Source organism: Acanthaster planci, linkage group LG13, assembly GCF_054643075.1.
Source record: "Acanthaster planci isolate LZ-2023a linkage group LG13, COTS_SCS, whole genome shotgun sequence".
In the NCBI taxonomy this organism is placed as follows: domain Eukaryota; kingdom Metazoa; phylum Echinodermata; class Asteroidea; order Valvatida; family Acanthasteridae; genus Acanthaster; species Acanthaster planci.
Window position 1 is genome coordinate 1659006 of NC_141789.1, and position 21595 is coordinate 1680600.

The following is a 21595-nucleotide window of genomic DNA, read 5'->3' on the forward strand; positions in this document are numbered from 1 at the left end:
TCTAAAAAAACAGACTTTTTCACTTAAAAATTCATGATTTGCACGTATGCGCACAAATGGCCTTGGCGGCAAGAAGTGTGCGCTGTCCATTGAAAACGGATAGGGGTGCGATTTTGATCATTTTCTCTCGGGTTTTCTGGCTTTGTTCATTTTCTTTCTTCAGAAAATCCCATTCAATAGTTTTTTTATATGAAACAGCACGAAAGGAGAACGGCTTAGATACAGCAATCTCGTGCGCCCAGGAAATATCACGACTGTAAAGTCTTTAACAGAACACTAAAATCCCGCTTAGATTAGAAACTAACAGCAAACACGATTTCATGGAATTTTCTAAAGATAAAACTGAACAAGGACAGAAAACCTGAGACAAAATCGCACCCCCCCTGTACGTTTGCAATGGCCCGTTCACGCTTCTTACCGCCAAGGCCAATTGTGCGCATGCGTGCATAGTTATTAATTTATTAGTAAAAAGTCTTTAATGCCAAAGATCAATAACCTGCTTACTTCCAGCACATCATAATAATTCTCTATATACCGTCAAGTCATCCATTAGTATCGTATTTTACTGAAATTCAACGTCAAGATGTTTACTTATCAGTTCACAGGAAACCTCTTGAAAATGCTAGTAACCTTACAATTTCTGAATACCAAAATAAGATACGTATATAGGCAAGGACTCTCGCACAAGTAGAAACAACCCTTCGTGTCGATTGACCGTATAGTTTTCACAGTGACGTGTACTGGCACATGTAGATTTTCACAGCATGTGCACGTACATTATACATCGGCCACATTCATGTACATGAATTCACAGCACGTACGTTATCCATCGAATGTTTACGTTCGCTGATGAAAAAAAAATAGCAGTTCTATGCGGGCTTTTTTGTACGCGTTCCTAGTCATACCCGGAAATAATTGTGCACTCGATGTATTTCAAGCGTAAAACCGGCTGGGAAAATAACATACAAACAGTTCTAAAGTATCCACAATGTGAAGTAGGTTTCGAATTTACGGGGACAGAACACATACACACTCTATCTGCAATACTAAAGAGGCAATGGCGGGAACTGAAAATTAAAAAAAAACTTTTACAGGCTTCTTTTTATTTTGTGCAATAAGACATATTTTTATTAGTACTGCTTAAATCACACAAAAGCCCATGGGTCTCGCGACACAAATGAAGTGAACTCTATCTTATCGATCTTACTGGTGTTGATAGTTGGAAATAAAATCTTGAGTACATTAAAATATTCTCATTCTAAGAAAAACACACACACACATAAAAGTCATGAGGAAATATAAAAAATATAGAGATTCTAGTCAGTCAAATACATTTTTGCTGATATGTACCCGAAGATAAAAACGGATTTAAACATTACAGATGGTACCCGAGAGCAGGAAATTCAAATATATACAATTTTCAGTAAAGCACTGATTCTCTTTTTCAAAGTTTACTCCTTTTTTCATCATCCATTACCATTCTACTCAGAAAATTAAAGATGTCCACCAAAAACACATCAAGAAAAACCCCTAATTCTACCCAGGCAGCAGTGCAGTTCAACATATTCTACCCAGGCAGCAGTGCAGTTCAACATATTCTACCCAGGCAGCAGTGCAGTTCAACATATTCTACCCAGGCAGCAGTGCAGTTCAACATATTCTACCCAGGCAGCAGTGCAGTTCAACATATTCTACCCAGGCAGCAGTGCAGTTCAACATATTCTACCCAGGCAGCAGTGCAGTTCAACATATTCTACCCAGGCAGCAGTGCAGTTCAACATATTCTTTTACTAAAGGTACCAACAAAATAGATACAGGAAAGTGCCTTTCATGTCAATATTTAAATGTTAACATACTTTACAGACAAGGAAATAGGATATGTAAAAGAAGTTATATCTCAGCTCCAATGATAGCTTGATGCTAAAATTGACAGAGGCAAAATGAAGCTGAAATTTAGAAAAGTCAACACGTATCTTCTCACAAGCTCTGGTACAAAAATACAGTATTCTGTTACAGCTATCAAAGCTAAATACCAATGAAGGAAATGTACACGTCTTGGTCTACTTAAGACTTGTAGAAAAACATGAGTGAGAAAATATAGACTGTCAAAGGACGCATATGAAAGACTTGATATCATAAAAACGTTACTTTCAGACCTTGATACTTTAAAAGGTTGCATAAAATGTTGGTGATAATGTGGGTAATAATAATCCTGAGTTTGGCATAGTCTGGTGCCAAGATAACTGGACTCACAAAGGTAATGGTTTGCACAAGACCTTCAAAGGGTCTAGACAAAGATGGCCGTGACATCAAGGGCCCAACCCAAACTCATTTGCACTAGAAGTACTAGATAAAAAATCAAAAGACTGTTGAAAAACAACACACCTGTGGGAAAATAAAAAATGGTGCCCAACTCGCTCAGACCACAACTATTAACGTCACAATCACCACGCTACGATTTATACTACAATTTTCCCGATTTCAGTTATTGCTTGTCAAAGAGACATTCCACATTTCTCTGAGTTTTCTACATTTCCATGTTACTAGTATAAAACAAAATGAACCGAGGCACTAATGCACTTCTGCATGATTCATGTAAATTTATCAGCAGTCACCGTTGGTTCAAATGAATCCTGTGAACTAGAAAAACTTAACAAGGCCCAGCATGGCCAAGATGAGGGCCAAGGATGTCTGAAGTCCACTGGCGGAATTGACGTTGATCTTCCACCCCAGGAAACGGTGAGTGTAGCACTGTGATGAAAGAAAAAAACAAACACCAATAATAGATCATGTATTTTGATTGGCAGAGAGCCAGTCATGTGACATTTACTAATTTTGCTATCTTACTTTTCGCGGCCAAAAGAACCATACCTGTAGCAACCAAAGAACTATACGCAAGATCGCTGGCAATGTACGCAAATGCATACTGATGAGTGCACGGGGTGCATTCAGAGGTATTCACACGACAAAGTATTCGTGAGTAAAATAATCCTCACATCCTACCTAAACCCAAAATCTGCTCGCAGAGAGATACAACTTGGTTCAGCCTAACTCTGCCCAGCAGAAGAAAGAGTGAGCCCAAAACCACTTCCCTCAATCTTCAACATTCAATTTCCCGAGCCGAAAGGCTGAACTCCTCACCTGGTAGTAAACCACGTTCGGTGTGCTGTCATCTGGGGTCCAAGTGAACGTGTTGTTGTTTGCGCTGGTTTCTACACATGTGCGCTCCAGTTTTGTCTTGTAAGCCTCAAAACTGTCAAAGTCATCTGCGTTGACTCCCCGTTCGTTCTCCCCCCAGTTGCAGAAAGGGCCCTCTGCATCAATCACGCAGGAAAATTGAGGTGAGGGTCAACATAGGAGGAATAAAGCCTTCCTGATTATTTAAACAAAATGCCGGTGGATACCTTTGAGCAGTTTTTAGACGAAAGCTCAGGTAGGAGACCTATTTGGCATGCAAAACACTGGTGAGTTGAGCTCTGAACTTTCAAATTTTGTTTTGGGGATTTTTGAAAAAAGTACAGCGACACGCTATGTATTGGAAATTGCAGAAAGTCAGCCATACTGAATTAAATCAGAAACCTGAGAATAAGAAAAAGAACAATGCAATAAAACTCCTTGAAAATTAATGCCATTTATGCCAATAAATGATTTCAAATTTGTGATTAATTGCATCTTACTGTCTTAAAAGACGCAGGTTTCGAAAACTGGAACTGAGGCTAGGGACCAAAATGGTCTGGCACAACCCCATCGAACAGATTACATTGAATAAGATAGATTCAGGGAACCTAATAAAACATGGCATCCCTGTGAATAAGGCAAATGTAAAATTCACTTAAAAAAAGAAAAAGAAACAAAACATTAACAAAAAAGAAGCAAATGATGCCTTTAAAAATGACGCATAAGAAAGATTACTCACCGACTGGTCCTGCGTATATAGTCACCCCCTGGTATCAGAAAGTAGGAGGGAGGAACAAAAAAATTACAACTTTATCATGAACTCCAGAACCCTTCAACGTGCAACTTTGAAGAAGAGGGAATTTTTGCTCTAAGAAGTGATCTATATTGAAAAACAGAAAACCCACAGCGTCATGTGAATAATGGACCATCATTATCCTGTACCACTTTCTGTGCGTCCAGTTTCTGGGCGTAACCTCCCTCGGGATCGTCAGTGATGTAAAAGGGATGATATTTGGCCGAGTCCTCGCTGTTGTCCCCACCGTAGACCTCGAAGGTGTACTGGACGCCCCTCTCGACGGTGATCTCTGGGATGAGGAGATCGTTGACGTACCAGGCAATGCCCCAACCTGTCTTGCCTGCCAAAGGGGGGGGTGGGGAGATTGGAGGGGAAAAGAGCCGCTTGCATAATCCGGTCAAATATGCTTCCCTCCTCTTCACCAATACCAAAATAACAGATTCTTAAGAGTTTGTTTTTCAACAATGCCAGAGTCTTTCAACTATAGACAAGAGGGTGCCCCATTCACAGGGTGTCCTTGATTGACAAAAACACATGGGACGTCTTCCAAAAAAGTGAAGTATGAACAACAGAGCAACATTAAGGGGTCCCCAATTGCAGGCAAATACACTGCTAGGAGGGTACCCTTTAAGCATTTGAGATGGGAGAAAAATAATTCCCTTATTATACGGGCAAACAAAGAGCAAAAACTGTGTTTCTTTTGTCTTGTCGAATGCGAGTACAAGCAGTAACTTACCTGTTATGCCCGTGTAGCCGCGTTCTCCCCCAGATTGCCCGATCTCAACTCTAAACTTTGTGGCACCTCTGAGAGTCGTCGGGGGCCATGGTGGCAGCCTGTTACCCCCACCGGTAGATTCCTTAAAGGCCGGGCAGGTGGATGAGCCGCGGCCAAAGTTGATCTGGACGTTATCTGGAAAGGATTTGGTGATGTGCGCAGGTGAGACAAGAATCGTGCTCATTAAAGAGAGCATGACACACAGAGTGACGAATGGGAGGGCCTGAGTTTGTTTCTGCATTCAATTGGGGACCCTGAACAATAAGGTCCCCGATTAACAGAAGGTCCCGATTGGCAACTTTGTACAAAACATATGGGTGGTCTTCTAAAAAAGTTAAAGTACGAACAAAAGAGGAACAATAGGGGGTCCCCAGTTGCAGGCAAATACACACTTGAGTGGGTTGGTGCAGTGATTTTTTCCTTGCTTTCCATCTCTGTGACCCATGGGCTGGATCCAACCTAGGTTGCCATCAGTGTCGTAGTCAAGACCATCACAAGACCATACTCAAGACCCCGCACAAGATCATGTACAAGACCAGTCATAAGTAACAGGGTGAACGACGACGAAGGAATGCTTTTGTTGCAGTTCATTTGAATAGTTTGTAACTTGCAGACTGGAGGTCTTGCGTTGGTCTTGTGTGGTCTTGAGAAGTCTTAAGTGGTCTCGACAACAAAACTGGTAGGCATGTGGATTGGGTTTCTCTGGTCCCTATGTGGTTCCTGTGATTTTCCTCATTTTTTTATCAGGGATTTTTCTCCAACTTCTAAAACTGAATGTTTCTTCCCTGTGTTCTTCACTGTCACTTGTAATCATCCAGTAACTGACACTCAACAGAAATAAATACTGATACGTACCCACACTTTACAGTTCAATCATTTCAGATTTCATGGGCTAGTTTGAAATCGTAGACATTGCTTGCAATACGAATTTCTTCACCCATTCTCTTCAGATGAAGCCATCCCCCTCTCAAAACTGGTACAGCCGTGCATTCTGACAGGTCAAAGTACCTATACAAAGTGGAATCCATGGTTTTGTTTTCTAGAATCTGCAGGACAGGAAGACACCAGTGGAAGTTACCTGTCGGTGCCATGATGTGCTTGGCAACCCGTCCATCTTGGTTGATGGGTCCAATAGCCCAGGAGATGTAGACCAGACGATCTGTAGGAATTACTTGGTCGATGGGATCACCTACAGAAGACAGACATTTTACCAGAATGAGAAGATTCACTGTTCACAAGTTATCAGGGATGAGATTGACCAATGATAAAAATAGCTGAAAAAGACATAAAGAAGCTGAACTGTGAAAATCTCCTCTACTTTTGTACACAGCCAGTGAGGAAAAAACCTGAAATCCAAAACCAAAAAAAGCTGAAATCAGCTGAATAGCTAAGAAATCTCACCCCCGAGTTATCATAACCCAACTACTTCCTTGTTTAGATTAGACGGATGCTCTCTTTAAGGAAACTTTCAATTTGGGAGAATTTCTCTTTCTTAAATGTGACGAGAAAAAAATGCAAGAAACCGACAAGACCGAATGACTTTTGAAACTTGCTCACATCTTCTCCTTTATTTAATGCCACAACAATCCCAATGCATAGTTTCCCAGCTTTTGTCGAGTCCCATCCTGCCCTGCTGAAGAGACCTAAATGCCAGAGGTTTTGGAAATCAGACAGCTGGACATTTAACTTGAAGACGTCAGTCTTGCATGTGATAGCCAATGCAACTGATGAAGCTCTCCCTCAAGACAAACATTCTCATCTTGTGAGCGCAGTAACAGCTTTGTGCCCCAAAAACCTGTGAGTGTCGGGCCTGGATAAGCATGGGAACAAAAACTACTGGACTTCCCTGAAGCGGGTAGAAAGTAAAGACGAGACCGGCAAAGAGTGTCGGCATCCTGCACAGCATACTCAGGCTGGTACTCACTAGTGTTGAGGGGCCGCGTGTAGGAAATTCTGGTAATTCCATTGCCAAACAGAACGTCTCTCAGTTGGACATCGTTTGTTCCTCCCACAATGTTGAGGTCATCTGGGCATGCCCCTCGACCATCATTAGTTGAGCACTTTGAACATAAAGGAGCAACGTGTTTGAGTTTGACTGAGCATTAAATTGTCAACAACGGGGGACAAAGTAAATTTATGAAAGAACGCTGGTGTTACAAGACACAGCCCGTTAACAGGACTTGGTCACTGATGGAATGGTCTGTTGATTACTCAAAAGGCCTCTCCCCCTCAAAAAAATGTCAAATTCAAAATGTCTACAAGTACTCAAATAAATACAAAAGGAAGCATTCACTGATAAGAACAGCTTAGAAATAAGGCTTGTCATAAGATTAAAATAGGTATCTATGGCTGAGATGGAATGATAAGCCAGCTCCATATTCAAACAGCGCACACCGTAGCGGGGCCCAAGGCTATTTGGGAACAGAGGCACCCACAACTCAGTGCAGCAACATGCCGACTCACAGAAGTGCTTTGTTCCCGAAAGATCATCAATTTTACAAATTATGGAACTAGTTCACATCCCCTTGGTCCTGATCTCCCTCGGATCCTTCTGGTTGAGGGTCGTCCATCCAAGCAACAAGAAAATTTCACATGGTGCTGGATAAATGGTCCTAAGGAGCTGAAGTCCAGGGAGCGCGCTGGCAAGTTTGGTGGACCCTGAGCGAACCCAGCAAGAATTTAGGATAATACTGATAAGCTTAGAATCTTATATGGCTCCGATTTCGGCTCCAAAGTATTTATTGAGCTTTCCTAAAATATTACTAGCTGCTTCAGCAGACCAGATGCATGAAACAATGTCCCTAAACTATAAGAGAGTGCCCAAAATGTCTGTGAAAAGTGAGTTTGACCTCAACGCCGAATGCACTGAAAGATTGCGTGTAACGTACTGGTACTACATCCCAACCTAAGGAGAGTGTTATGAACTATGGGAGATATCCAGTTATTCCTGAGAGTAGACGCCACTCACCTGTGCCTTGGACTGCAAGTTGTAATCCACCACCATGGGGCTCATGCTGTTTTCGTCCATCCAACCCACTACAACATCCGAGCCGTCCATTAGGGTCCGGTCGGATGCCCCACTCAGCCCAAATGAAAGGTAGTTGCCGGCAGTGACGCGACCAGCCAACTCAACTGTGATGCTGTCCTCCTCGCCAAAGTCCACCCGCCACTGCACTTGGAACTGGTCGTCCACAAGAACCTCACAATTTGGGAAGGTCTTTAAAAATACAGGAAGGGGAAGGGGGTGAATGGAGCTTCTACGTAAAACTCTAGCTCATTTCAGGTTTATTATGCTGATTCAGACTCATTTCACATTCATATGCTAATTCAGACTCATTTCATATTCATATGCTAATTCAGACTCATTTCACATTCATATGCCAATTAGACTCATTTCACATTCATATGCTAATTAAGACTCATTTCACATTCATATGCTAATTCAGACTCACTTCACATTAAAGATGCTAATTCAATCTTATTTCATATTCATGCCATTTACATAAGGACACAGGAGTGTTATTCTTCGTCCTGATTTCATCTAACCATGACTTCTAGCCTCCTGTTTCAATGGGCAACTTGTACAATAATATTTCTTATTTTTGAGAGTTGGCTCTGTGACGGCAAGTTAGCACTAATACTTTTGAACCCAAATCAAGTCCACCAGCAAACAGAAACACTGATTTCAAACTCACATTTACCTCTTTTGTAAGCAATATGCTTCTGTGTACGTGCAGGCAGAAATAAGCATTAGTGGTTATGCATGAACTGGGCACTGAGTTAACACACAGCATGAACACTGCATGTTCCACGCACAACCACCTAAACAATTTTTATCTTTTTTGACTAAAGGTCTCACTGTCAGACAATGGAATTCCACTGGCCGAGGCAAATTAGTTACTGAGAGATATGCTTGTTACACTTCAATGTACAACAGTTACATTACCGGTGGGGGTTCCAACACAGCTGGGACATTGATGGTTGCCGGGTCAAAGCTGATACTGCCAAAATTCTGTCTTGCGGCAACACACCACAAGCCAAAGCTCTGGTAGTCGTAGATGGTCATACCTGGTGGCATGGTGACCGTGAAGTCTTCCCCGTTAAAGGGCCTGTCAAGTCTCTGATTTCGTCCGGCATTTGTTAGGCTACAAGAGATCATAATTACTCACTCATTCAAAGGGTTTGATGGTAGACTGTCCAGAGGTTTGCTACATTTCTCACTACAAAAAGTCTTCCTGTTAAAAATGTTCTAGACTTGAAGTACTGAATCTTTGGGTGAAAGAAGACAAGTTTGGAGGTGAAAACGTCTTTGACTACAACACCACACCCAGGACTGGATATCTGAGAACTTAAGACTGTTTTTTTTTTCTGGATATATTTAGACCTGCTTCAGGCTGTCTTTCTTACATCCATGAAGTTACATGTAGCTTCTATAGATGTAAGCCATTATAAATAGATGGGAGAGTCACTAATTATGGAGACCCATTACCCATTGTGTTGCACAAACTGGCTGTCAACACACAAATCCGGACGTGTTTTACGGTGACTATATTCGACGATTTGGAAGGTTGCGACAGAACTGCTGGTGAAGCAGAGCACATGTTGAGGAACACTGTGACTGTTACATTGCTACAGACGGCAGAGACATTACTTGAAGAGGAATAGGACTGAACTGTGAACAGTCCATCATGTGGGTACAATTTATATAGGTGTGAATATACAAGGAAAAGGACTGAATAATGCATCTAAGAACTGGCAATTAGGACTAATCATGGCTTAAAAGTTCTTCACCTTAAAGTGATAACTGTGAGGTGCTACTTGACAACAAATTAATGATACATGAAAGGTTGAAGTTACTGTTTAGACAATGTTACACCACATACCCCGGCTTCCAAATGAGCTTTGTCCCCTGAGATGTTAGGGATCGTCCACTGTTAGCCCAGAAATATGCATCTGATCAAATGAAAGACAAAAAATGTCAACCTGCAAACCAAAGGCTCGACATTTCATTCTTTTCTCTTTCGGAGTCAGGGGCAGTCGTAGTTTTCAATGGTGATTGAAAAATCGTCAATAGAACCAATCTCCAGCTGCAATGTGGGAGATTGATCAAAGATGGCAGACCGGGGGGGGGGGAGAGTACAGCAGGGAGGAGTTTTAGAGGAGGTAGGGGAGACTGTCTTTCCAACAAATCGGGGGTTTAGTAGAAGTACTTGAAGTTGGACAGGTGCTTTTTAAAGATAACTTGACACAAAGTTCAAATGAAGATCGTTTGTGTTTTCCCATGACCACCAATCATTTCGAACAATTATATACAAATCACATGCGGTAATCTAAATAATTCTTGACCATGTCAAAAAGCAGGAGTTGTAAAACTTTTCACAAGTGTGAAAATAAAGGATCATATACATGTAGTTAAAGACCTTACAATCCACAGCCTACATGTATGTATACATGTACACAGGTACCTGGTCCGTTGCCATCATAAAACAGGTTTGTAAATTGGAGGGTTCTGGCGTCTACGATTCGCACGTTGTCTGCCTCGACATCATGAGCAAACATTGGCAATTTACCCAAGTCGTGGGGGGCAGGGTTGGCAAAATTGCCAGGAATGAAGACCTCACCAAAATTGGCCTAAGGACACAAAGAGAAAAAAACGGCAATAGTCAGAAGGTAATATACTGGTTTTTGCTGACAAAACTAACGGGGTGATTCCATTAATTCAAGATCCAAAAGTGTGGCCTTTTTGTGTCCCTGTTACACCTGACCTGTGTAATTTTACACGGAAATACCACTGAAATTGACTTCAAACTTTTTTTTTTCAGGTAATGGGCATCAATTCATCACTCTTGGAAATTGCAGGATGCATTCTCAACTTACCACATCATATGCTAGATGTGACAGGGACAAGAAAAAAAACTGGACCCCTAATTTATAGAATGACCCTAATAGACATATGACACTGGAATACAACCTGAAATGTTCACACAAACTCAATATGCAAATAGTGAAAGGGGTCCATAACTGTTGAATAAGTTGACCGCCCCATGCAACGAGCACTCTGCACAAGATTAACTTCACCTACTCATGTGTGCCAGCAACAACTCAACGACCAAGTATTATTATTATTACATGTTATTATTAAATTATGGTTTATTTGACTGTCCATAGCGGCCAGCAAGCTGAATTAAGAACAGCTTACACAAGATAATATAAAACAACAAAGGTTACAATACGTAAATTAATATTCATATACCTGTAATATTACCATAAAAATTGTCAAATAAAATGCGATTGCTCATAAAGAAATGAAAGAAATACATTTACAGTGTTACGGGATCAGAAAGTTAATATTCAGCTGGATCCAGTGATGTTAAAAAAGGAATAAAATTCACTTCTCACAGCTTCAACTTGATTTTGCAAGAGTTTAATCCTCTTCTTTTAGACTTACAGTAGCCATTCGACACCAGATTGAGATCCACTTGTAGTCCTTTATGGTCATGGGACCTTGTAAATAGGCGACCAGGTTGCTTCCCCTGTATTCGCCCAGCTTCGTTTCACTTCAAAGGGGTTCATGTTGGAGAGAAGAGAGGGAATCACACCAAATGAAGTACTTGTAACTCTGTGGTTTCCTGTTAACACATTCAACCACAATGGAATGGAGCAGTCCACACAAATCCTAACAACACGTGGTTCTTTGTTGGAGAAGTTACATGGAGTTGGCAGGAATATTATGATACACATGTAGAGAAATTGAAATGATTTGTTTTTATTAACATGACACGCTGGAAATAGTAATGTGCAATTTTTCAGGAAGCATTCTGAAAGTTGGAATTTTAACGACATCCTTGTGTGGCTTCCTTGTGGCCGATGTTCGGCTTGCACGGGCAGTGGGCACTGCACGCACTGTAGTAATGCCAGCAGGCGAGGGGCACCTCCGATTCACTGGTCAACACAGACAGCAATGCCTGTTCACATTTTGGAGGGAACTGAATGGTTACCTGGGGGAAGGCTTGGCTCTGCCTAACATGAGGTGAGCAGGCTGCAAGGTTGCCAATCCCTAAATTCGACACTTACAAAAAATGGGCGGGAACCAGGCCTTACTTGACACCTCAGCATGCTCTCAGTGGTAGCATCGTGAGTGCTCATATCAGGCAAAGGTCCAACAGGGAAAAGGGTAGAACGAAATTACTGGGTTGGGGGGAGGCAAACTAATCATTTGGAGAAGGGGCAAAGTTTGGTTTCATGTACCTTTTACGGACTTTCTGAGGGGTGAGGCCAACTTTGAGGGCTTTCCACAAACTTTTGAAAGGAAATGAAATGCACCAGAAATATCTTTGGGAGAGAGGGCATGGCCCAGGATCCCCCTTCCCTGGATCTGCCCTTCAACAGAGAGGAGTGGATAAGTGACACATCTATAGACACCAACGTCCCATTTTTGTCAGATAGTTGGGACACAGTAGCAGAACTCACCTTCCAGGGACAGTTGGGACAATGGTACCTGTTGCATCAGGTTGAGCTGTCATCCCAATCCAGACAAATGAATCTGACCAAAGAGGAATAGTTCATGAAAATGCATTACTGTAAAACACAACACCAACATGTACATGCAGTAGTCATTTTTGGATCACAGTATGACATTAAGTAGTGTTCCTGTTTTCACCTCGGCAAAATAGTGCAAACTCAGCGATAAAGTGAAATCAACTGTGCTGAATATGGCGGGTCTATTGTTAACTGGAGTCCATGCTTTGGGGAATTCTTAGGGCTTGATAGTTTTATCGGATGAGAAGACGAACCTGGTGGAGTGCCATCGAAATGGAAATTTTCGATGACAATTGTCTTAGCATCTGCAGCTCTGACAGTCCCTTGGACGTCATGACCTCGGGATGACAGGTCGCCAATCGTCCGACCCAAGTATGGTGCAGCCACACTGATGCTTGCTGCCAAGGGGAAGGGGAGACAAATACCAGACAAATGATGTCGGATCCAGTCTAGACAGTAACACAGGTTAAAGTTTGCCTGGTCATGGTATACCCGTGCAGTATGTCCCGGGTACCAGGGACATAATTTACGCACGGGTTACCCAGGTTCAATCGAACAGAACAGTGTACGGTAGTTGACAAATTTTTACATAATGAATGCGAAATTGTGAGGGATACTGCGACTCCCTGTGACACCCAAGACCCATCCCCCCTCAAAATGACTGTCTTCAAGCAGTGATGAATCAACTGACTCTTATGTTGGGGTCATCCACCATTAGTTAATTTAGTTGGCTGGTATACCCGATTCATTTTTTGCAAACTACCGTACCACGGACAATGAGCCAGTGTTTGATGAACGGTAGATGACTGAATTTATAGCCCAACTACTGTACGGTTGTACGGTACATGTATTTGGGAAAGAGTGCACCTCCTCTTGGTGAGTCCTGCTCTAAAAAAATTCCACTGCTTCTGCCTGCTGCTGTAGTTTGGCTTGGGGTACATGTACAGTATGTACGATTGTAATACAGACGATTCATAGAAGTGCACTTCCAAGAGTTTGCAATGCGCTGACCAATAACGTGTGAAACCTGTCGACCCTTTCCAAATGCACATTGGGTCGACAGATGTCGCGCATTTATGATTGGCCAACGCGTTGCAAACTCTTGGAGGTGCACTACTGTAAATCGCCCACATTGCTAGGATATTGCTGCCACAGAGGTCACATCAATTATTAAATGAGTAGAAATATAAATGAACAAGTGTACACATGTACTTGATATCAGGGACCACAGTGGGAAAGTACCACTTCATTGGGAATATTTCAACCCTTCCAAATTGTTTTATGGCATTATAATGCCTAGATCTTGGAAAAAAATCAACCGAAACAGCAAGCAGTCAACAGAGATACATGCACTTTGTTTTCTATAAATACATTAACAACCCAGGACGTTTTCAAGTACATACATGTACATGTAGGCTTTATATGCAGAGCCGGGGAGCCTGGAACTGGGACAAAAGAGTTGGGCTTTATAACAAAAGACCGTGCTCAGCACAAAAGACTGAGCTGCTGGGCATTACCGACATTTTTTCACTCTCAATAGTGGAGATACATGTAATCCAGCCTTGTTTTGAAACAGTATACCACAGTTTGAGGCATTTAGAGGAGCGGATTACCACCGGGGACAAAAGTGGGTGAGGGGGACAAAAGCTCTAACCACCGCAGGGATGAGCCACACAGCACCGCTGCCCGCAAGTCTGGCCCCTATTGAAAAGAGGTCAGCGGTGCAATGTGATGGTTTCGGGAACAAAAGAATGTTACGTAATACTGCACAACAATGGGCTCTTTTTCCAAGGCTGCAGACCTGGCTGAAATAGTCAAAGGTCAATTCATTACTGTCAGCTTTAGAGTAGTGCCCAGTATAAAGGGCCATTAAATGAAATGATGAATTTTTGAAGAATTTTGAAAACGGAAAATCTTGAAAAGGAACCGGCCTCTTGTCTTGCTCAAGAAAAATCCACCCGGCAGCAAGTGGTTAATGGCATAAAAGGCCCGAGGCAGATAACCTCCAATAACTTCCTTGTAAAAAGCAGGCGCTGTAATTGCACACACCAGTGTGTTTATAAATGTATCTTGGGGGTAAACACGAAGGCCTATGTACGTCATAAAGCTGTTTGTGATTGATTCCAGGTTTGACATAATGACAGGCTAAGCTTGAATTTTGTTTGTTTGTTGGGATGTGGTGCATTTCGGTTTTTTGTTTGTTTAACGAAGTCTTCTTCCAATTCACTGGTGCATGTCAATTCACACAAAGTTATGTACATTATGCTGACAAAAACAGTCTAAGCAATACATACACGTATATTGAACACTTACATAATGTACATGTACATGTATATTGTTCAAGTAATTACGCATACATTAACGGAAGAACCAGTCCAAGGAAACTACACATACAAAGGCAAATTACGCCCACGCTAAGCATATTTAATCATAAATTGGGAGGGGGAGGTGAGTGGTAAACAAGCTTCCTGTTCATAAGCAGGTGTCTAGCTAGTCATGCATAAGGACACTGACTTCCTGTTGTCTCAAGTGACCACTGGCAAAAGCTGTCTCCGGACAGCTCCTCAAATCAATTACGGTGCCATGACTACCAACTGGCTTGTCCTGGCAATGGTTCTTGAGTTGTGAGTTCAGTCATTATTATTTTCGGTTACTCAGAATTTCTTCAGTGAGAGTTTTGTGGATTGAGTAGTAGCATTAGCAATATACCGTATCCTACTCAACGGGGCACTTTGGCAACTAACTGCAAGATGTACATGTACGTACATGTACATGCCGGTACATGCAGCGCACTTTAAGTGGCAGCAAAGTTTCACTTTCATTCAGTAGTGTTTCCGCATCACAAGTGGACTCAGTCAGGATTTGTTTCCACATCAATTAACAAAATGCACAGAACTCAATTATCACTCCAAAGAAAAAGTGCCCAGACTCTCATTCTCAAATGGTTTTCATGGTGCTCTTCAATGGAGAAACCACATTTTTTTTCCTATGCACGTGACGCATGCCCGTGGCCGACAGAGCGTAAAACACACAATATACTGCCAAGGATACGGCAAAGCGCACTGCCAATGGAAATGATGTTTGCCAACTCTGCACACCTGGTACCTGGTGGCACAAATAACCTGAACACTGGCTGTGCATTATGCCACTAGACTTTTCTTCACCTCACTTTCATGTGCTTTCAGTCACTGAGAAGATTGAATCGTCTCTCAAACTGTGATAATTCACACAGAACGCAAAGCTGCCTTTGAAATCCCATTTATAAATGAACTCCCATCAATTCCAAATTCACATCTAAAAATTAAATCAATGCAATGGATGTCCATTACATCTGGATTGTTTTATGAGTACTAAATTTTTCTGGCCAGAATTTTTACTTTTGATAAATAATGGAAAAAAAACTAAGTACGGCAATTCTTAACACTTCCTGACATGCTTCCCACAGCAGGATTATGCCCCAATCACCTTGTACATGTATGTACTCTACTGACACTGATAATTAATGCACGAATCAAATAGGTTTACACAGTACCTGTAACTCTATGAACTATCCTTGAACTGTCAACCTTTTCATCCATAGCTCTACAGTAAAGACGTCATGGATGTGGCAATGACAAATCTCCTTTCCCATGTCCTTCCTCCGCTAAGCGGCATTCACTTCGCCATTTCAACCAAAACATACATCTAGGGCACTGTTCACACCCTTTGTGTGACATTTCTTTGCAGCATGTTGGCAATTTATGCAGAGGTCAGTTTGATCATTTCACCAACAGGTAGTCCAAAAGTGGCACTACATGTACTTGGTCGTTTTTCCAATTGACAGTTTTTCAAAATGGCTGCTTTTCTAGGCAGGGAGATTTATTCATTTTAGGGGTGGTCTGCTTCTGGTAAAAATTTCTCCAAAATTCATTGGTCAACCCCCTGAAAAAACTGAAACGATCATCGTTTTTCTGTGCAGCCTGAACACTTGTGAGAGTTGTGAGTAGTTTTTTAAGTATTTGTGAAGTATTGGGATTTATCTTGCTGTCTATGGGAATTTATTTGCTGTGCACCCATAAAAAGTGTTTCGTTCATTTCCTTAACAAGGAGGAGCCAGAACTAATATACAAAAGGATTTGCTGGCTCTTAAGCAGACTGTATATATGTCAAGTCTCTGTGTTTTATTAAGTGTGTAATTAATTGGTGTTTATTTTGATGTTAACATTATAATGATTGTAACCTGGAAGTCAAATTTCCCTTTTTTATCAATGTGACGTGACCAATAACAAGTTGAATAGAATTGAAATGACTGCTGAATTCGAAAGATTTTGAACCTCCATTTAGAAGGCTTTAAAATTGGGTTTATAAGAGATAAAATTAACCAAACTAAAGGAACTATAAACAAGAAGTGGACTTGGAAAAAGAATGCAGGCAAGAACAAGAAATATTCATTCTTTTCTTGGCCTGGGGTTTGATTTCATTAGAAAGAACTGCTATCATTAAAACCATGAAGAATTTTGTTCCTGAGTTCCAATGAACTTTGAATGATCTAATTCATGCAGATAGAATATGTCAGTTTTCAGGGGGGGGGGGAAAGGACAGCTACAACGAAAAAAGGAAGAGGAAATAACTAAGAGCTGCATGAATTCAAAGAATTGCTTGTGAGCATGCGACGGTCAGACAGGAGATGAAGTGTTATCCTTGGACTACAGGCACGTGCAGTCATCGAAAGCATCATCAACGTAATAAAGGTACTGGGGATTTCCAAATTCATCGGTGCATTTTGCAAAAAAGATTTACTGGCCTTCCAACATGTACAGACACATCCTGGAAAAAAAACGAAATGTTTTATGCCGAGTCATCAACATGCGCAGCACCGGCTGGTACAAACTTGGTTTAAAGGGACTATGAAATAGAAATATTTTACTAAATCCCTTGAAATTGCACCTTTCCGTTTCCGTTTACCTCATTTCAAATGTTTGTTTTCCAATTTTAACCCATATTTTGGCACTTTTCAGGCTTTTATTCTTACGACATTTGCATATTCATGAGCAAAAACTATGAAGTCATCCGAGGCAATGAGCCTCAATGTTGCACTGATTTGTGCACAGGAAACTTCTACTTTTTTCTATTTCAGTCCCATTGGCAATTTATTGTGTAAATATATGGCAACAAGCAAGCAAGCAACATTTTCATAGAAATCATTTCAAATAGCAAATTTTGAGTTCACAATGTGAATATAAGACAGGCAAACTGAACCATGGTTTCCTGCATTTACATCAAATCAAAAGTGACCTCACTTGTCCAGAAATGCCTCAATTTTGAACGTTTACAAAGTGCGCTTTCAGTTCACAAAACTCAAAGAACGGTCACACCGTCCTCATACACTGAAGAAGAGTACAGAGAAACATAAAAAGTGATTCTAAGAGAAATTCATTTCCTGGATCTTTGGAATCATAACCTCTCTACAGTTGGCATGTACCAGTACACACCGGTACAAGTAAACACATGTAATCAAACAAAAAGATGAACTTTGTCATTCTCAACCAAATGTACAGTGTACATGTACTTCGTGAACCGTGTTGACAATGTGTCATCAGTATTGGCAGTAAATGCCAACATCCTTGATGACACAGATAAAACGTGAAAATGTGAAAAAAAAAACCTAGTAACTACAGGTAACTCGAGGAGTGTTAATATTTCATGAACGCACGTAGCTGGCAGCAGAATGGAGCTAAAACCTTCTGTTGAGTGAGAGTTGATTTATTCATTAACAACAAAGACACCCATTTTTGTTTACTTGAAAATACTTTATTTTACCTAAATTAATATGTTCAATCCTTTATATAACCAACATGTAGTTATCAATCTCTTACAATGTACCATTAAAATGTATTGATTGGAGTTTGTTTTGACTTTCAGGGATTTATAAAAATAACTGTTAAACAAACCAAGAGTACAGTTACATGTACATTTATGCTCTATACTGTCAATAGATACATGTATTTCTTTTGTTTATAAACATTGCCTTCTGGGGGCCAAAGTTTGCAGAGATCACCAAGACTGGAAAAAGCTTTTGCCCCGGGAGGAATTGAAAGGCAGATATTTTAATTTCATATTTTAGGTCTAGTGAGGTTTTTTTAGAACACTTTATGTACAATTTTTTGTGGTTTCTGTAATAAGGCCTGATAGAGCAGAACTTTGCTCATGACTAACGGCAGGCAAAAACCACAAGAATGACACAAGCAATAATAATACGTGTACTTCACCCAGAAATTCTGCATCTTGGTCGGCCAAGATCCCGTCACATGGCGTTTGCCGTTTTTTCTATCTTGCTTTTCACCGCCAAAGGCTTTATTAAGCATGTACAGGTAAACGCAGGAAGGTTTCTTTGTATGAGCACGCCTCTGCCAGAAGATTTCCTATTGACCGTCCTATTAATGTCAGGTACCGAAATCGGGGCAACCAAATCATCCTACATGCAACACATTATTGTCCATGCAGGGCACCCACAAAGGCCCAAGAGTACCGATAGCTCCTGTATTATTTCTCTCAGAGTCAAAGTACTTTGCCCACAACAACCAAATATACATGTATATAAAGATCATTACTCATGAAAACCAGCATTTCAGGCCTTTTGAAGTGCAAGCACAACAGAACTAGGTTGCAAACATTTCATGAACAGGTTGTTTGGAAGACTGCTGGTAAATTATCCAAATAAATTCTTATTCAAATAGATGTACACTCCCTTTCAATGTACTGAGATCAAATAATACAGTTATTATTTGCAAGTGTGGTGTTATCAAACAAATAGTGACTACTGCATCTCGTGGTATAGTCAAAACTAACCTCCCTCGGTGAACCATGGAGCAGAATCTAGTTTCCCTGCACTTTGCCACTGGAAAAAAGAACAGTTTTACTGCACCACTGGAAAGCAGTCAATATTTGTTTACTAGATAAGGGTCTAGGTAGAAATATAACTGAAGGCTTACCATAAGCAAGCAACAACACCCCAGCAAACCACTGCATGACTGCAACACTCGATGCTCCTCTTCAGAATTAGGCCCTGATGTCTGAACAAAATAAAATGTCCGAGAGAAGCAAACCAGATTAATTGTCAGGTTGGAAGTAGCAAATGCGCTTTTCTGATTCAGTCGGCAGCTAACTTTTGGTATCGGTGTTCTGTCTTGATCTTTATGGACTGAGCGAAATTATGTTTAAAGCAAATACTATCACAACATGTTGATTGGAAATGAAACTGATGGCAAGTTGAAGCCTGGGTAAAATCTCTCAAGTGGAATTCTCTTCTCAGCATTGAGAGATTTCATAATGCAACTGCATCACGCAGTCAAGTGGTAATATAGGCTCATTCAACATCATGAAAAACACAACCTTTTGCTTTGAAACTGTTCATTTTTTTTGCCTTGACTGGCCACGCGTTTTTTTTTCAAAACACACATTGATCCAACATTGACCAAGGGAACACGGGGGGGGGAAACGGTTAAGAGAACAGCCTTGTCAAAACATGATGTCACAATTTTTTGTAATCACTTCAACTTTTTTCCTGCGCCATGATTATGCTTATTATTGTTTTCAAATCAAACCCACAGATAAATTACAAAATTTTTCACTTGTTTTCGTAATCCATGGCTCTAGAGGAATTTTTAATGGAAAAAAGACTAAAATTGCACAGCATATTTACACAGTCCTAAGTTATATCTCATGAAAATGAATTCAAAAAGACAAAGTAAGCATGGCATGATGGAACAAGAGAAACATTTGTCTCGGCTACAAATAGAGTATCCAAAACACTTCACCTGTGCATGGTTTGTAGCAGGAATGGGCCATGATTCAATGTTCACTGCCTTTAGTTTTACCGACACCGTGAAGTGAGACACCCTCGAATAGTCCCCGTACTCTTAGAGCCAGTCTGAAAGACTACCTCCATATCCTTGGAAACAACCTGTAGACCAATCCATCGGACTGGTCGGGGCCAGTTGGGGACTAACTCTCCACAAACTCAACTTCCGCACAGAAGAAAAACAGTGGCTTTGTACAAGTAGCTAGTCCAGAAAACTCCACAAATTGCCTCTTGGAGAGTCTCAATTCCACATAGGTCAGACAACATGTACTTTTCCCATAAAATGTTAACACAGTCGTCAGAAAGTGATACATGTATGTCTTAAACAGTGAAATTTAGCTCAGAAAATTCCAAAACATTTACGTAGAAAACACTTGGCTTAGACAAGTCTCATAGGTTTGTGCACTGGAGCATCAAATGATACTGTGATGCTGTTTTTCTTTGCCTCTTTTGCATTGGTCACGGTCAGGCAGTTGAAGATCATGTAAAAAGTGATTTATAGATGCATGTTCACACTGTACATGTCATTCACTTGCAATGCTCGGACTAACATTAGATTTCAGCCATATAATTTCATTTCAATCTAGTATAGGATCCTCGAAGGCAGAGTCAACAATGCTCAATACATGTGATGCAATTTGCAGTTAGCACTCAGTAAACCCATGGATGTAGAAACAACCTTAGCTTTATCCATTTGACATGCTCACAGCTGATCTGGTGACGGCATGTCATTTTCAGGATTAATTTATTTCGTCCATGATTGCAGCGATTAGGCATAGGCAAAATTAAAACACAAAATCAGTCTGCAGGGCATTTTTATTTTATTTATTTCATTTCTCGGGGAAACACAGGTAAACAAAACAGACGGTAAAACATAAATGTATGATGGAAGAAAGGACAAAACCCAACCAGTCCCCGATGGATTGCCCAAAAGAAAAAGATCCCAATTTCCAGTCGACTGGCTCTCTCCAGGCTGATATGCCGGCTTGTTGCTGTACATAAAACACTTAAATATTATACTAAAATATAAAACCCTACAATTGTTTTTCACTGGAGAAAACACAACCTTCTCTACTTACCACGCTCTCCAAAACAGCCACAAAAGCGAGGATACCGGGTGACAAGAGCGCAGCACCAACTATGACTTTGTTTGATTTGAATCAGTAGGCGAGGCGCGTCTACCCAAATTTTAATCCAAACCTGACCGCAAAAACACAATAAATGAACGTGACTAGGCGTTCGAGTATGTTCAGTCTGGGCGCGGCCCCTCCTTCCGGCTCCATTCTCCGTTCAACTGTCACTGTACTGTGCGTAGTATATAGTATGGGTTCGGGTTATCGTCATCACGCGGTCGCGGTACGCGTGGACGTCATCAGAAACCGCGCTCAAGGACGAATGCCGCTGGCGGAATTGACGATGTCCTTCGATGACTGAAACGGACAATACTCAGCGAAAGTGCCATTAAATT

The 21595-nt window shown here is 41.1% G+C and overlaps 1 protein-coding gene across 1 annotated transcript; it reads right to left on the reverse strand.

The window, feature by feature from the left end:
* Positions 1-1074: 1074 nt before the first annotated feature.
* Positions 1075-21392, reverse strand: LOC110977096 (protein Skeletor, isoforms B/C-like). The gene is made up of 16 exons (XM_022230915.2): positions 21207-21392; positions 19259-19339; positions 12542-12685; positions 12219-12291; positions 11197-11305; positions 10214-10379; positions 9632-9701; positions 8695-8893; positions 7717-7965; positions 6673-6808; positions 5827-5937; positions 4710-4883; positions 4120-4313; positions 3917-3944; positions 3142-3314; positions 1075-2751 (listed from the first exon to the last, which is right to left on the reverse strand). The coding sequence occupies exons 2-16, from the start codon at positions 19293-19295 to the stop codon at positions 2641-2643; spliced, it is 1974 nt and encodes a 657-aa protein (XP_022086607.2). The 5' UTR covers positions 19296-19339; positions 21207-21392; the 3' UTR covers positions 1075-2640.
* Positions 21393-21595: the final 203 nt, after the last annotated feature.

Coding starts and splice junctions, on each gene's coding strand:
- LOC110977096 (XM_022230915.2), bottom strand. CDS start 19,295: ATGCAGTGGTTTGCTGGGGTGTTGTTGCTTGCTTATG. Junction 12,686..19,258: donor GGTGTTGTTGCTTGCTTATG/GTAAGCCTTCAG, acceptor TCCCCTTGGCAG/CAAGCATCAGTGTGGCTGCA. Junction 5,938..6,672: donor CACGCGGCCCCTCAACACTA/GTGAGTACCAGC, acceptor TGTCTTCTGTAG/GTGATCCCATCGACCAAGTA.